This window comes from Pygoscelis adeliae, unplaced genomic scaffold, assembly GCF_000699105.1.
Source record: "Pygoscelis adeliae isolate BGI_AS28 unplaced genomic scaffold, ASM69910v1 Scaffold411, whole genome shotgun sequence".
Lineage (NCBI taxonomy): Eukaryota > Metazoa > Chordata > Aves > Sphenisciformes > Spheniscidae > Pygoscelis > Pygoscelis adeliae.
In genome coordinates this window covers 46,377-61,428 of record NW_008824111.1, presented here as the reverse complement: position 1 = coordinate 61,428, position 15,052 = coordinate 46,377, and the positions used below count along the sequence as shown (strand labels likewise).

Genomic DNA, 15,052 nt, shown 5'->3' with positions numbered 1-15,052 from the left:
AGTGTGAAAAGTTCTTATACACAGACATTAATTACGGAGCGCCTTGTTACAGCCTAACCAATTCTTAAAACTCATCTTAACAGTAATTTGCTGAAGTTGTACTGAACTATCACTAGATTTTCATACTTATTCCTGTCGACAGCATAAGAGTTCTAATACTCAAAGAACTACTTAAATTCCAGAGTGCAAACTCACACCTGAAAAAAATGCATCAGTGTTTCTTTAAATGTCTGACTGCTAGCCAAAGGACAAACCCTAGTAAGAAAGTCTTGCAAAGCAGAAATTATTTTTACAAATGCATACCATCCTATATGTTTTCTTCATATCCTTAATGAAGATAGTTGAAGCTTCATATCTGTTAGTCATGAAAACTTTAAGACTTGTTTTGACAATTTCTGTATCATGTGAGTGACGGCAATTTTTGTCCCTTCACAAACAGAGCAAGGAGAGTCCTCATCAAGTGGGCAAGAAGAAAAATCTAAGCAAGTTTTCTTTCTCATTTCTACAACTTCTATTTAACTGCAAGTCAAAATTAAAGCCTATATGTTTGGAAGGAGTGAATATTACTAAGAATTAGTTAAGAAAAGAAACACTTCCCAACATTCTCTGCCACTCACGTACAATAAGTAATATTCACTATTGGCCTCCATTTAACACCTTCCCCTTTATTTAAATCAAGGACAGGTTTAAAACAAGTGATATTTCAAGAATAAATGTGAAGTATTAAGAGCTTTATAGCACCTAAGATTGTTAAATGTGAGAAGAGTTTTGTTCTGCTCTTTGCCATCAATCAAGACTTCTGTTTATCAGAATTTATCAGCAATCTCAGGTTCAACAGATCAGGTATAATAAGATCTGTTTGCTGACAGCTACATAAATACTTTTCCACCTTGAAGGGTTCTCAGATGAACGATAAAAATAATATCTTCTGCTGCAAATCTCAATTTTAAGTGGAAGAAAAGGACGGGTGAAAGAAAACAGACAAAGTTTCATCAGAATGTGGCATTTATCAAAGATCAGAAGACTGTGACAAAACAAGGCATGTTTAACAGTCTTCTCATTCATCTGCTTTCTGTGCCACAGAAATATACTGAAGCTTTTCCTCTCAAAAATATCAGAAGATTGTTAATAAAATACTAGGCTTTGTACATTATTTTTATATCAACAGATTTGCTGAGATGCATTACGAGTTTTGCTGTAAATTACTAATACTGAATTGCTTTGAAATTAACGATGTTTAAATAAACAAAATAATTTTCCTGTTGATAATGCTACTTAGGAACTTTAGCTACTTTCAGTAGCTTAAGAGCTACTTTTTTCAACAGAATAAATATATTCTTTGATTATTTTTTTTTTAATAAATCTGGATTAATTACACATGGACACTAACACTTCCATTTCTTCTGTAGCATAAACCCCCAGGAGAAGATAAAAATACGCCCCAATGTCCCAAGACACCAGCATTTCCTGTGATGTAGTTTACAAGATACTAGTTTCCAAACTGGGAGACAGTAACAGCTCTTCTGAGATGAAAAATCTTCAGCATCCAATACTACACAGTGGTGAATTTTCTTACTCCTATACTCACCGTGGAATTCGGACAAAGTAAAAGCATCTTGTCAAGAAGATAATGAAGGTCTAATTTATACAAGAAAACTGAAAATCAGAGAATTCAGATTCTCCAGAAGGTGCTGACACCATTTCATTCTCTGACCACAGACAAGCTGCATGCTTTCTCTGAATCTTAGCTTGCCCAACTCTGAAAGAGTGGCAATGGTATTTATCTACCGGATATTGCAAACTTTGTACTTAAAGAGCAACATTGCTAAGTATTTTTAGCATCAATAGACAATGGTAGGCAGAGAACTACGCTTTAAGCCAATTAACTCCTCCTTTTTTTGCTTGCATGGCCTCTCGGGACATAATAGTACCAGCAACTCCTCAAGCAGTTTTTTCAGAGCTGTGAGTACACATTTCAGAAAAAGTGAATCAGTTCCCTAGAATTTCACATACACGATTTCTACATACACAAAAACCCCTAAATATTACACAGAGTTAAGAACCAAAACAAATAACTAGGATGGAAAGACATTTAAAATAAGGTAAGATTTCATAAGAATCATGACTACTAAAGTTGTTTGCCTATATTTTATTCTGGCATTATGGTCAAATTTTTAACATCACTGCAAGAGACGAGACGGCTGGCTTTCCCTTTCAGTGTTTCCACTTCAGGCTGCTGTGACTTGTTTCACCCCATCTTAGTTTAGCTTATAAATAATGTAAAAAAATGCTATTGCCAAAACCTAAATTTACTTATATGAGAATGGAAGCATCAGCCTCAATCTCCGTAATTTCAAACTTTTTTTCTTTTTATCAAGTACGTTAATTCAGTATTTTATCACTTCATAAATAAAACACATTCAAGGTAGAGAGCTAGAAATAAACCAGCACAAATTATAAAATTATAAGTATTTATTACAATTTTTAAGGCAACTGTAAAATATTGGAAAAGAAATATTGGAACTCACAAGAAAGACTATTTGGAGTGTTCATCTTTACCTAGACAGCAGCTGAGCACATCAAAATGAAAGGAGGTAAAAAGACCAGCTGGGACAACAATTTAGACATCAAGCTTTACTTCTGATGTATTTTAAAATAACGAACAAGCAATACTGTTTTGTGAGCTTGATACCAGGAAATGCGTTACATCACTACACATTTGCTATCTGCTTGTGGTCAACTCATAATTATCTATGTACAGTAATTTGATATGAAAGGTACTCTGCAGGAACAAAGTCATCAGATTACAAGTCTAAAATACTACTGTAAAACTACAGTCAATACCAGAAAAAAATGCACAATTAAAGTCGTGCCAAAATGGTGCAAGTCAAAATTATGAACTAATTCAAAAAGCCAACATTAAAACACCATACACAAGAAGGGGGAAAGGGAACATGGTATAGACTCAGGACTGTAGTAGCCTCTGCAGAAGTGGTGAAATAGGAAGAGGTAAGGAAGAGGCTAAGTCAAAACATAAACACATTTTTATTTATTCAAAATGCTTCACTCCTCCATAGCTACTGAGTATTGCATAGTAGAGATTTACCAAAAGACGACATGCAGAGACCTGCTTGTGTTGAAAAGGGTCAAGTTAAAACTTTTGTTTCCATTATTTAAACAGCATTACGCTATTTTATTAATAGAGCTTACCTTATTTTTCATGAACTTTGAATGACTCTTGTAAACTTCTATTTGTTTGATTTCTTCTTCTCGGTCCTCTGTATTCAGAACTCCGTTTGTCTTTAACATCTGTATTTCATCTTCAAGATCTCTTATATTGCGCTCCAGTGAAGCTATTTTTGTATCCTAAGTTACGGAAAAAAAGAGAGTATTGAAAGTGATATGAAACTTGTATATTAAAATGTAACAAAAGTATATCTGTACTTGCATGAACATGAAATAATAAGATAGCAAAAATAGATGGCACAAATACAGATTGCACATACTGTCATAAACCAAGAGTAATTCTATTGATTTTGGCTTAAAGAAATGCAGAATTGAGACCTCTTTCACCCCCAGAAAAAAATGTGCAATGTGTAGTCTGTAGAGAATGCGTTCTGGTCAAAATTCTGTCTTCATTCCTACACAGTTAGGGATGAAGTGAGAATGGAAGATGCCCTATTTCCCACGTGTACATGATAACATACCTTGTTTGCTTTGCTAAACATCTAGGCCTGGCTATTCTTCCAAGCTCTTAAACACAAAGTTTAGCCTAGGGAGGCCAGTCCATCATCACTGCAGGACGACCGGCCACTTCACTATGTGACTCAGCCTGAAGCTGAGTTTCCCTGTTTCCACAGAATTCTGCCTGTTGTCAGGAGGAAGAAAGGTTGTCTCCTCACATACTTTTCCTCCACTAATTCAGCCACATCACTGAGGGCATTTAGCACTTTCTATTATGAGTCCCAAAATAAACAAAACCACAAAACCACAACCACTAAATATTTCTACATCACAGACAATGGCTGCCATGTGTGCCAACACAACACTGAAAACATACAGTGATTTCTTTGTTGTTGCCAGTCATTTGGAAATTGACTAAATCTCTTCAGTGAGAGTCAAAAAGATTAAAAAAGTGATTACACAAACTTCTCACATAATCTTCTGTTTAAAAGAGCATTGCAAAATGACTCATTAGGAAATCTGCTTTAGGCCCTGTTTGCAGACATTTATTAAGAAACTGAAAACATTATCATTCAGATGGTCAATCAGTTCAAGAACGTGAAGGAGCAACCCTCTATCAAAAAACAGAGATCGGGGTGAAGTTCTTGTTCCACTGAGGTCAATGAAAAAAAAAAAACCCAAACCTGATTCATTAAGATCAGGATATTAACCTAGAAAGCTAATTTGGGAAAAATACAAATTGAATTGATCCTTTAACCAGGACAAGCTAAGCTTGAATCGCTCTGCTTAACTACAACTTTGTTTCTGTTTCTTTTTTCAAAATTAGTTTTATTTTCCTGAGTTCTAAGAGTACACCAATGCTTTCTCTAGGCTGCCTAAAAGCAAGCAAAACCAGAACTCCTGTAATACCTTCTTTCATAACACAGCTAGGCAAATTTAGCAATTTAAGACACAGGATAGTTTAGACAAAGTTTCAAAAAGCATCTGAACTTTTGGCACTAAACCAAAAATGAAAACTCAGATTCTTTTTGAGATTTAGCAACCACTGTCAGAAATCCATATGGAATCAAAGCTATGTAAGGACTAAACAATGTCATTTAGACGGCACACTATCATTTCTCTAACATTTTAGCTTTTATCTTTACAGTCAATAATAAGTCTCAAACTGAGAGAAATTTTCTTTTATTATCTTCTTATTTCTTACGTTAGTTAAATTAATAGAGGTTTTTGAATGGGAAAGATTTTAATTATTTAGTTTGTAGTATAAAAGCTGTTCATAAACAAGTGAAAATACTCATAGCCAGAAATCCTGGAGGTTTTCCAAGATCTAACAGGATAAGTATTCATAATATGAAATTAAAGTTTGTATTTTCCTTACAATTTTCACTCCCAGAGAAACTCTACTTAAAAAAAACATGATAACATGATTTAATTTACAGTAACTGTGGTCCTTCGAGATTTTTCTCTCAGAAGCTGATGCTCTTTCACCAAACATGCTGGAGTGCATACAGATACTTTTGACTAGAGTACCTGAGCAGAGTATGCTGAATATCCTTTGTGTCTTCAACTAAGGAAATAAAGAATGCTTTTTCTCAGCCAATCCTTTTCCTGTGTGGGACAATATATCTCAAAGAACAGTATTTACTGTAGTTAAAAATACTGTTCTTTTGTAAGGTAAATAAAGACTTATTTGCCCACATCTTTTCCATTATTAGTGAGTCAAAAAACGGTAATTCACACTATAGAAGCTGTGTGAGAGGATTCTACCTGTGCAGTGTGAAACAGTCCCACCAAAATCAGCATTAGAACTTCACAGCTTCTCTGCAAAATAATGTCACATGAACACACTCAGTGAACCACAAAGAGCTTTCCCATATATCTCCATTAATGAAAGTATTTAGGATACAGAGAGTTTGCCTAGAAAAGTAAGCTGTCACATAATAGTTCAGTTGATAAATTATAGCACAGCTTGACCCAATTAGAAGGTCTGCATAGAAATAATCTATCCACACTGTCTTCATAAAGTCAGAGCAATTGAGCTTAAGTTCAAGTTAATCTGAACTACGTAGGAAACAAGTATTTGCCTTAGTCTTCAATGACAAGGTCTCTCAGGCCTCTGTGCTTAATGAAAAGGTTCAAGCAAGAGGACTAACAGTGAGGACTCAGTCAGGGCTTACTTGTGAGAACTCAACCCATACAAATCCATGGGACTCAACAGGCTGCATCAAAGGGTGTTGAGACAACTGGCTGATGTCCTTGCAAGCCCACTCTCTATCATCTTTGAAAAATCATGGAAACTCAGGGAGATCCCTGCGAACTAGAGGAGGGCAAATGTTGCGCTCATCATCAAGAAGAGACCAAAAGAACAAACCAGGGAACTACAGGCTTGACAGCCTCACTTTGCTCCCCGGGAAAACTATGGTGAAGTCTTCTTGGACAACATTTTTGAGCACAGGAAGGAGAAGGTAATTGGGAGCAGCCAGCGGGGATTTACCAACAGTAAATCATGCCTGACCAACCCAATTGCCTTCTGTAATAAAATGATTAGATCTGTGGATGAAGAAAGAACAGGGGGTGTCATTTACCTCAACTTTAGCAAGGCTTTGGACACTGTCCCCCATACTTTTGTATCCAAGTTAAGACATTATGGTCTGGATGGGTAGACAACTAGCAAGGTAAAAAACTCATTCTATGATCAGGCTTAGAGGGTAGTGGTTAACAGGTTGTACTCTACCTGGAAGCCAGTAACAAGAGTACCATGGGGTCCATACCGGGACCTGCCCTGTTTAATATCTTTATCAGTGACCTGAAAGAGGTGCCAAGAGTGCTGGCTCACAAAGCCTGTAGGTTACACCAAGATGGGAGACCAGTCAATGTGCTCAAGGGCAGGGCTGCTATCCAAAGGGACCTAGACAGACTGGATGAATGGGCAGACAAGAACCTTAGGAAATCCAACAAAAGACAAAAGCAAAGTCCTGCACCTGGGAAGGAAGAACCCCTTGCAGCTGTACCAGGCGGGGACTAACTCCCTGGGGAGCAGCTCTGATGAAAAAGACTTGAGAATCTTGGTGGACAGCAAGCTTAACAGGAGTTAGCACTGTGACCTGGCAGCAAAGAAGGCAAACAGCATCCTGGGCTGTATTAACATGAACACAGCCAGTAAGTAGATCAAGGGAAGAGATTATTGCCTTCTACTCAGCATTCATTAGACTTTGTCTAGAATACTGCATCCAGTTTTAAGCCCTGCGGTACAAGACAGACTTGATGAAATTGAATGAGTTCAGGAGGAGGGCACCCAAGAGGGCTGGGGGGCTGGAGTACTTGCCCTCTAAGAAAAGGCAGAGGAAAGTGGGCTTGCTTGTTCAGCCTAGAGAAGAGCAGGCTTCAAGAGGGACCTAAAAGTAGCCTTGCAATACCTACAAGTGTTATATTTTGAGTACAAGCATTGGAAACGGTTGCCTAGAGAGGTGTTGTTTTCGTCCATCTCTGGAGGTTATTCAAGATCTGACAGGATAAAGCCCTGATTGTATCTCTTCATTTGGGCTTTGCAATCATGAGACACAAGATACTGCAGGCAAATATTCATTAATTCCAATGGGGTAGAAAGAATATTCTTCCTCTCTGTCATTACTCCCACAGTAATTGTAGTACAGTGATCTTAAGCCCAAATGTCTGATGCCACTGAAATACGTTCAGCATTTCACTAGCAACCTGTATTAAGATTTTTAGCCCCTTAATAATCAAAGCCTTAATAATTAATCACAAATAATCTCATTCAAAACAGTTAGTTGAAAATTAGCATCAGAGTAAAAGCACATTTCTTCTGTGAAAGACCATCCCCTCATTAAACGGTTTTGTTCCATTGCACAATCAAAACCACAGTAAATTAATAATAACACTATACTGATATAGGTATGTATATACCAGTTCAACCATACAAAGAGAATGGCTTTAAAATGAACAGCAGGATAAGCACTTGCTTACAGTAATACAAAGTGACCAGGAAATTTTGTGTGAATCAGAATCCTGATAAATATACAGTCAGCTCCCTTCCAGATACTTCAAAAGTTCAGAATACAATTTTTCACTTAAAAAAAAAAAATCAGTCATAAGATGATAAGGGGAAAGAAAAAAGAAAAAGAAAAAAAAGACTTGTCAAATTTTGCCTACTGCTAACATTGTGAAAATGGGAAAAAGTCATCCAGCTGCTGCTGAATGCAGATTCATTCACTTGCATTATACTGTGATATACCAGTTTCCACTGGCAGCTATGTTTCCAGGTTGTACAGCTATGCAAATGCACCATGGGTCCTGTCTGAAGAGTTTTTCAGTGTGTTTTAATCCACACAAGAGCTCAGTGATGTAAAAGGACGTAAAACTTTTCAATAAGAAATCTCAAGACAAAGGAATTTAAAATAGAAGTTGAGGAGAGCTATCTTCCATGACAGCAAACATACTTTAATGCCATATAGGCAAAGTAACACATTTCAAAGGGGAATACCAAACCCTTTTGTGCATCTTACAAGTTTCCAAATTAACTGCATCCCCTTTCAGAAAAGGAGCTTCAGCCAAAAGAGAAAAAAGTGTCAGAATGCAAAGGAAACAAAAAAAAAATTCTTGGAATATGAAACTTGCTGTTTCTTATCTTTTACCTCACTAGCTGTTTGTTTTCTGGAAAATATCTGATACTGAAAATGCTGATGATAATCTTAACCAGCAGTCCATATTTTCCTTTCTTGAAGGGTATGTTCAAAAAGAAAAAGTATTTCAACAAAAACCAATTAAAACACACAAAGGAGCTAAGTAGGGACACAACTTTAAAAAAATCAAACAAACAAAAAAAAACCACAACAAAAAAACCACTACACACACACCACCACCATCCCATCCTGGAATAATTCCAACCAGCTTTTAGGTTATATGCCTATATCTAACATAATTATGGAGTTGTTTTTTTTTTAATAACAACTTTTCAAGTTACAGGTAAAATGCAACTTGAATTACTTAGTATGTTAGTCTAACATTATTAACGTGACAGATTTCCAATAGCAGAATCCTAAAAATTTTATGAATATTTGTCCATGGAATCAGCATTACTCGTATCATAGAGAAAAGTCTGTATGAATGATCATAAAAAACAAGTAATCTTTCTATTAAATGACCAGCCCTTCACATGACAGAAAATAAACATTTTTAAGATGTTAACTGTTCTGTTCACAAAATATTTTTCCATGAACTTTTTTTTAAAAAGAAAGTAAAATAAAAGACTAAGACGGAAAGAAAAAAAAGGGGAAGAATTCTCATTAAATCCTATCATTTGGAGGAATTGCACAAAAAGAAAAGTACTGAAAGAAAAGAGAAAAAAACAATTTTAAAAGCTATCAAGGCTTACACACAACAATAAATTATTGTAGCTCTCAGCTACTACAATCAAATCAGCCTGCTCCATCAGACTTAATTTTAGAAATTTTCTATTCCTATTATTGAAGATAAAAGCAAAACCTAAGCTTCACTGCACTTTAGAATGATTTTGCACGAAATATATTAATACTTACATGACCTGTTATGACATCTCATCTGGGAGTAGTCCTCATCAAATCTCTCCAGCTAAGTCTTTAAGAGTCTGGCTTTTTGTACTGCATTTGTAATTTACATGTTTGCAAATATAACATGGCAGAAATAATTTATAGCACAGTCTGTTACACTCTTTAGAAGGTTTATACATCACAGAATAACATTTAAGCTTTATGAGAAATATCTAACATAACTTTTGGAAGCATTTTCTGTACTTCTACTTTATCACAACAAGTTTCTGCATACTGTGATTACAGCTGTGTAAAACCTAGTTTTCCTATCTCTAGAAAAATTGTCACTGTCAGTTTTGGATTAGCTTTTTATTGGAACACAAGCCAGAAATTTCACAAATTTTGAAGACTAAAATCTGTTTCAGAATAATTTATCAAAAACATCAGTGATGACAAGACAGAAGAGAAACCAGACATCACCTTCATTCACAGGCTGTTCAAGGAGTCAAAGGTACTGTTCGTTTTTTGTATGAACAATACAGGACTGGCAATTCTGCAAATACACCAGAGAGGCCGCTGGCTTGCCCGGGAAACCTGGAAGTTTTCCTGTCTGGACAACTACTAGAAAGCAAGGAACCTTGTAGGTCAAAGATAATACAGACAGCCCAGAGCTCCCAATGGGTACTGCCACAAGGGAGTAGGGTTGACTTACAGGATGGATAGAAAGTTAGATAGCTTTGCTTTGACTAAAAGTTTTGACAGAATAGGCACATTCCCATAAAATCTTCTGATTCAGCTGAATCGGCATTTTCCCACAGAAAACTTCAATTGGAAAACTTTCAACCAGCTCTTGTTGTGGCACAGGGTCTGGCAATCTTTCAGAAACTGAAATAGGAACAGATGCAGTATTTCTTTCAAACCTTTAAGACTTATCCACATTAGCAGCATTCTAACAAACTACGTGGGTCTGTGTTGAATCACAAAGGAGATTCCTTTGCAGTAATATTAAGGAAGCAGCTTAGTATTAACTGGTACTAATAAACATCATCTGAGTTCTACAACAATGCAACAGTTGTGCAGATTTTTCCAGTCAGGCCCTCTAAATCTGTTAAAAGATGTAAGATTGTATAGCGGGATTTGTGATATAGATCAGGGTACTCACCCTAAGCTATCCCCTCCTTCCAGCAGTAACCAGTACTTCTTCCTCATCTTTATTAGAATAGTGTTGCAGATATTCTGTGAGAGAGGGTAGGGCTATTTCTATGCTCGACCTAGCAGAAATCCACCTCTTCTGGAACATGAAACAATTAGTATGTGTCCTGATGCTGAAAGAAATAATATTCTACAATGGAAAGGAGACTAGGTCTACAAATGAGTTTCCACAATAATGTTTCATGAGTACTGTATATCCAGTACTTACAACAAGAGTGCTATAGCACAGTTCCTGAACACTTGGGGGCGGGGGGAGAAATAGTAGGGCAAAACATTTGTGAATACAGCATTCCAGTCTGTCTTGAAATGAAATGCTACTCTTCATCATTTCAAATACCTGATAAATTTAAACTGCCTGTGAAAAATCTTGTTTGTAGGGCATTCAACAAGCTACCAGAAGCAAATAGTTGAAACCTCACATTTAATAAAACTTTCATTTAAATGCACAGATGCAAACATGCTACCAACAGACCATACACAACTACTCTTACTTTTTTAACTTTGTCAATTTAATACAGAGAATATTCAGGTTTGTTTTTGAAGACAAGGGAAAGTGGAAGTTCATGCAATCTTAACAATAAGAGTATGTTGCACCGCAAACACACATACACGCTTTTTTAGAACCAAACCCATACCTGAAATATCAAAGCTGGATCAATACATAAAGATGGCTCTTTCTGCAAGTAAGGTAAACCACAAATATTTTCATTTACTTTACAGCTTAGCATTTTTAAAGACTTTTTAATTCTTGTTGCTAGACTACATATATATATGTCAGGATGGTCAATACCCTACACTTAGAATGAGCTTTATGCCCTATCTGTAGGCAACCCATTTCTGATTTTCTCTCTCAAGAGAGAAAATCACTGGTTTAAGCCCGGAACTGTCTGAACAAGATCACAGAATCATAGAATAGTTTGGGTTGGAAGTGACCTTTGAAGTTCCAACCCCCCCTGCAATGGGCAGAGACATGTTTCACTAGATCAGGTTCCTCAAAGCCTGATCCAACCTCATGTTGAATACTTCCAGGGATGGGGCATCCACAACTTCTCTGAGCAATCTGTTCCAGTGTCTCACCACCCTCATCATAAAAAATTTCTTCCTTATGTCCAATCTAAATCTACCCTCTTTCAGTTTAAAACCGTTGCCCCTTGCCCTATCATTACAAGTCCTGGTAAAAAGTCTTTCTCAGTCTTTCTTATAAGCCCCCTTTATATATGGAAAGGTTGCAATAAGGTCTCCCCAGAGCTGTTTCTTCTCCAAGCTAAAAAAACGAAACTCTCAGCCTTTCTTCACAGGAGAGGTGTTCCAGCCCTCTGATCATTTTCAGGGCCCTCCTCTGGACCTGCTCAACAGGTCCATGTCTTTCTTGTACTGGGGACCCCAGAATAGAATGCAGTACTCCAGGTGGGGCCTCACAAGAGATAAGCAAGTTTTGAGCTGATTCATGTGCTCAGGAGTACTTCTTATTGAAAGAATGAAATAATGAAAAGTGTGTTTCCTTTTACTCTTTTTTATTATATTAATCAGTGTTAATCAACTTCGGATATCACTGACATTCAAAGATATCAGTGATCTGGCATTTGTCAGCACACACTACGCAAAGAAGTATGCATGGGTGCAATGGCAATTAAAGGAAAGGATTTCAATGTACCAGCTTTATTTTATGCTTAAACAGACAAAGATTTAGGCATGAGAAAAAAATGCTGTTTGATTACATATATCTGTAGTCATAAAGTCAGAAGCAACCATTGCAACAAAACTAGACTGGCTTCCTGTATAACACAAGTCATAAAATTACATGAATGCTGGTAAATATAAACACCATATTTTAGTGTGCATTTGCTACCTCTAGCTTCCATGCACTGTATTTTGCAATATATTTATTTTCATTACTGGAGAGGGTTTTTTCTTCTTTTTTTTAATGAAGATATCTCAGGAAGGTATCTACAGAGTGTAATCTCTTTGCTCTGTCATTTCCTATTTGTTAAGCTACACAAAATTAAGCTCCTAAAGTAATTAATTGTTTGGTAATATTTTTAAACATTCTGGTGGCTCTTCTTTGAACACCATGAGCTCCATGATGTAACTCACTGTTTTGGGCTGATGCGCGCTTCAAAACTTTTACCCCTTTACTAAATCCAGGATACAGACAGAATATCTAGTATGCCTCACTTTCTAGAGAATTGATCTTAGAGAAAACCATTGTGGAGGGCTGCGGAAACAAAACAAAAAAATCTCTTAAAAGCAGCATCTACAATATGATTAAGCAAGTTTTAAAAAACAGGAGCTTGAGGGAATAACAGGAGCATGTGAGAAAAGGAAGCATCCTGCCTCCCTCCTGTCCTGTGACCCTGCTTTTCAGAAGAAAGAAGGACTTCTGGAGAAGAAGGTCTGCTGCAGGCAAGGGAACAGAGAGTAAAGAATGTAAGGGGAAAGAATAAGCAAATGACATGGGACATCTGGAAGCAAACATGTCTAAGAAGCAAAAGCAGAAAGTTAGGAAAGAAAGACCTGTGCAACGTATCTGAAAATACAATAGATATCTGAAAAGGAATAAATAAAGTAATAGAAATAGGAGTCAAGACACAGGATGTGAATTTTCTACCTTTTCTGTTTGCCTTTTTTTTTAAATAAGTATACAGGAGATAGAGACTGGTCAAGGAGACAACAGTTATGCAGAAAATACAGTTGCTATAAGAGAAGGCAACTACTTGCAAAGTTTTCAGAGAAAAATGAAGAGCATGACAGGACAGGAAAGGTAGGGCAGAAGAAAAGCTGTTTAGGACAAAAAAAAAATCACATATGAAATGATAGGTAGGAGAAATGGGTATACTTCATTGGATGAAAAGAAGGGCTGACTGGGGAAAGGGACAGAAAGCATTCAGCAGTGGCAAAGGACAGAAGAGAACCACAGGAAAGAATAGACGGATTTACAAAGGAGGGAAAGCTGCCTCCTGGCAGAGCCTGGGGGAGCCAGGGAGGGGACTCAGACAAAAGCTAATGTGGCAAGCGGGTGGAAGGGGTTGGGTGCAGTAAGGAGAAATGTATACTGCTTGGAGCCTCTGCATGGGGGAGTGTACGGCCTCAGGTTGTCATATTAGAGGGTAATCTTCTCCCTCCTCCTACCCTCTTTTTTTTTTTATTGCTTCAATGCTTGATCATTCAAAACAAATGTTCCATTTTTTTTCAAAACAAATGCTGTGTGGATTAAGACAATTTAAATTTACTTGAAAACATTCCAAAGCTGGAACTTGTAATGAAAACTGCTGTTTAATCATGTGGATTTCAACATCTTATATTTGTCCCTTTTTCTTTTCAATATTAGGCCTATTTTAGACAGGGCAACCCCAAAGGAGCATGTGTTCATAGGAAAAGAACTGTGTGCCTCAGAGCCAAAAGGCAGCTCCGCATCAGAATGCTCCAGCAACATGACCACAGCCTCACCTATGACAAATTAAAGCCTCCATTACAAAGATAAGATTTTTAAAAAGTGGAAGATCACACCACTCCCAACTCTCCTGGGAGACAAACAGAAAAGACTTTACTGTCTTCAGGGAAAGACGCTGTCAGAGTGACTGCAACTACAGTCGACTTGTATGTCATTCGTGTGTCATGTCCCCGCCGCCCCCATTCTTTTCAGAGTTTTGGTACAGGAAGAGGAATTGCAAATTATTTTGCAACGTAACCTTTACATTGTTAATAACCCACATGGAAGACCATAAATTATTCTAACACACTATCTCTGTATCCCAAAACTTTTAAATTTATAATTCTGAATATTAATAGAAAGAAACAAGGTTCTCAGCCAGTATCCTACTTTCCCATATACTTAGGGTAACAAGTTATTGCAAAAACACACGTTTTAGATTTCATACATAGACTAGAAAAATAGAACTAGAATAAACAGAACTAGAATAAACAGGGAAGGTCCAAGGCAAATACACATCAGAAGATGGAATACTGAAATCAATGTACTTAATTTGTTACTTATATAATCCAAACTAATTATTATCTGTTAAAAGGCAGATACTGTATTTATGAAGTCCTGCTGTTGTTGTAACTGGGTATTTACCACAATGTTCAGACATGCTGAACTCATTTGCTCGTAACAGAAGTCACTGGCAAAATGAGGCCTTTAATTTGCACTTCCTTTTAAGACTGAAATGAAAGACCATCATTAATGTATTTCAGGCAGCATTGCCAACTCACAAATTATCTCAAGTCTCATGGTATTTTTCTTAAAGATGTATATTCCAGACTTATAGAATTATGCAAAAATATCAGTTTTCACTTTTTAGATTATTATTTTTATCTTTTCTTATTGTGGGGGAAAAAGCCACAACACTTTAGTAATATTATATATCAAAAATAGGAAACTATATTCAGGACTAAGACAAGAGTTTCATCACATTTTGTCATATCACTCTGCTGATGCAATGAATATTTTCCTTATGTTAGATGTAAAATGGTGGCCAAATAACTAACAGAAGTATTGTTTCTAAAGATCAAGAAGTAAAACATTTTACATCAGCCTTGGACAGTTTGCGTTTGCTTCTGTTTGTCAGTTTATTCCATCTACTTTGGCTCACCTGAAACTCCCCCCCCCCCCCCCCGCTCTTTTTAAAGAC

The 15,052-nt window shown here is 36.7% G+C and overlaps 1 protein-coding gene across 1 annotated transcript in view; it reads right to left on the bottom strand.

The window, feature by feature from the left end:
- Positions 1 to 15,052, bottom strand: part of LOC103925497 (ERC protein 2) — a 280,258-nt gene that overhangs the window by 264,272 nt on the left and 934 nt on the right. Inside the window, exon 2 of the mRNA XM_009334228.1 lies at positions 3,211 to 3,366. Within this exon, the coding sequence (XP_009332503.1) occupies positions 3,211 to 3,366 (156 nt within the window). The remainder of the gene's footprint in view (positions 1 to 3,210; positions 3,367 to 15,052) is intronic.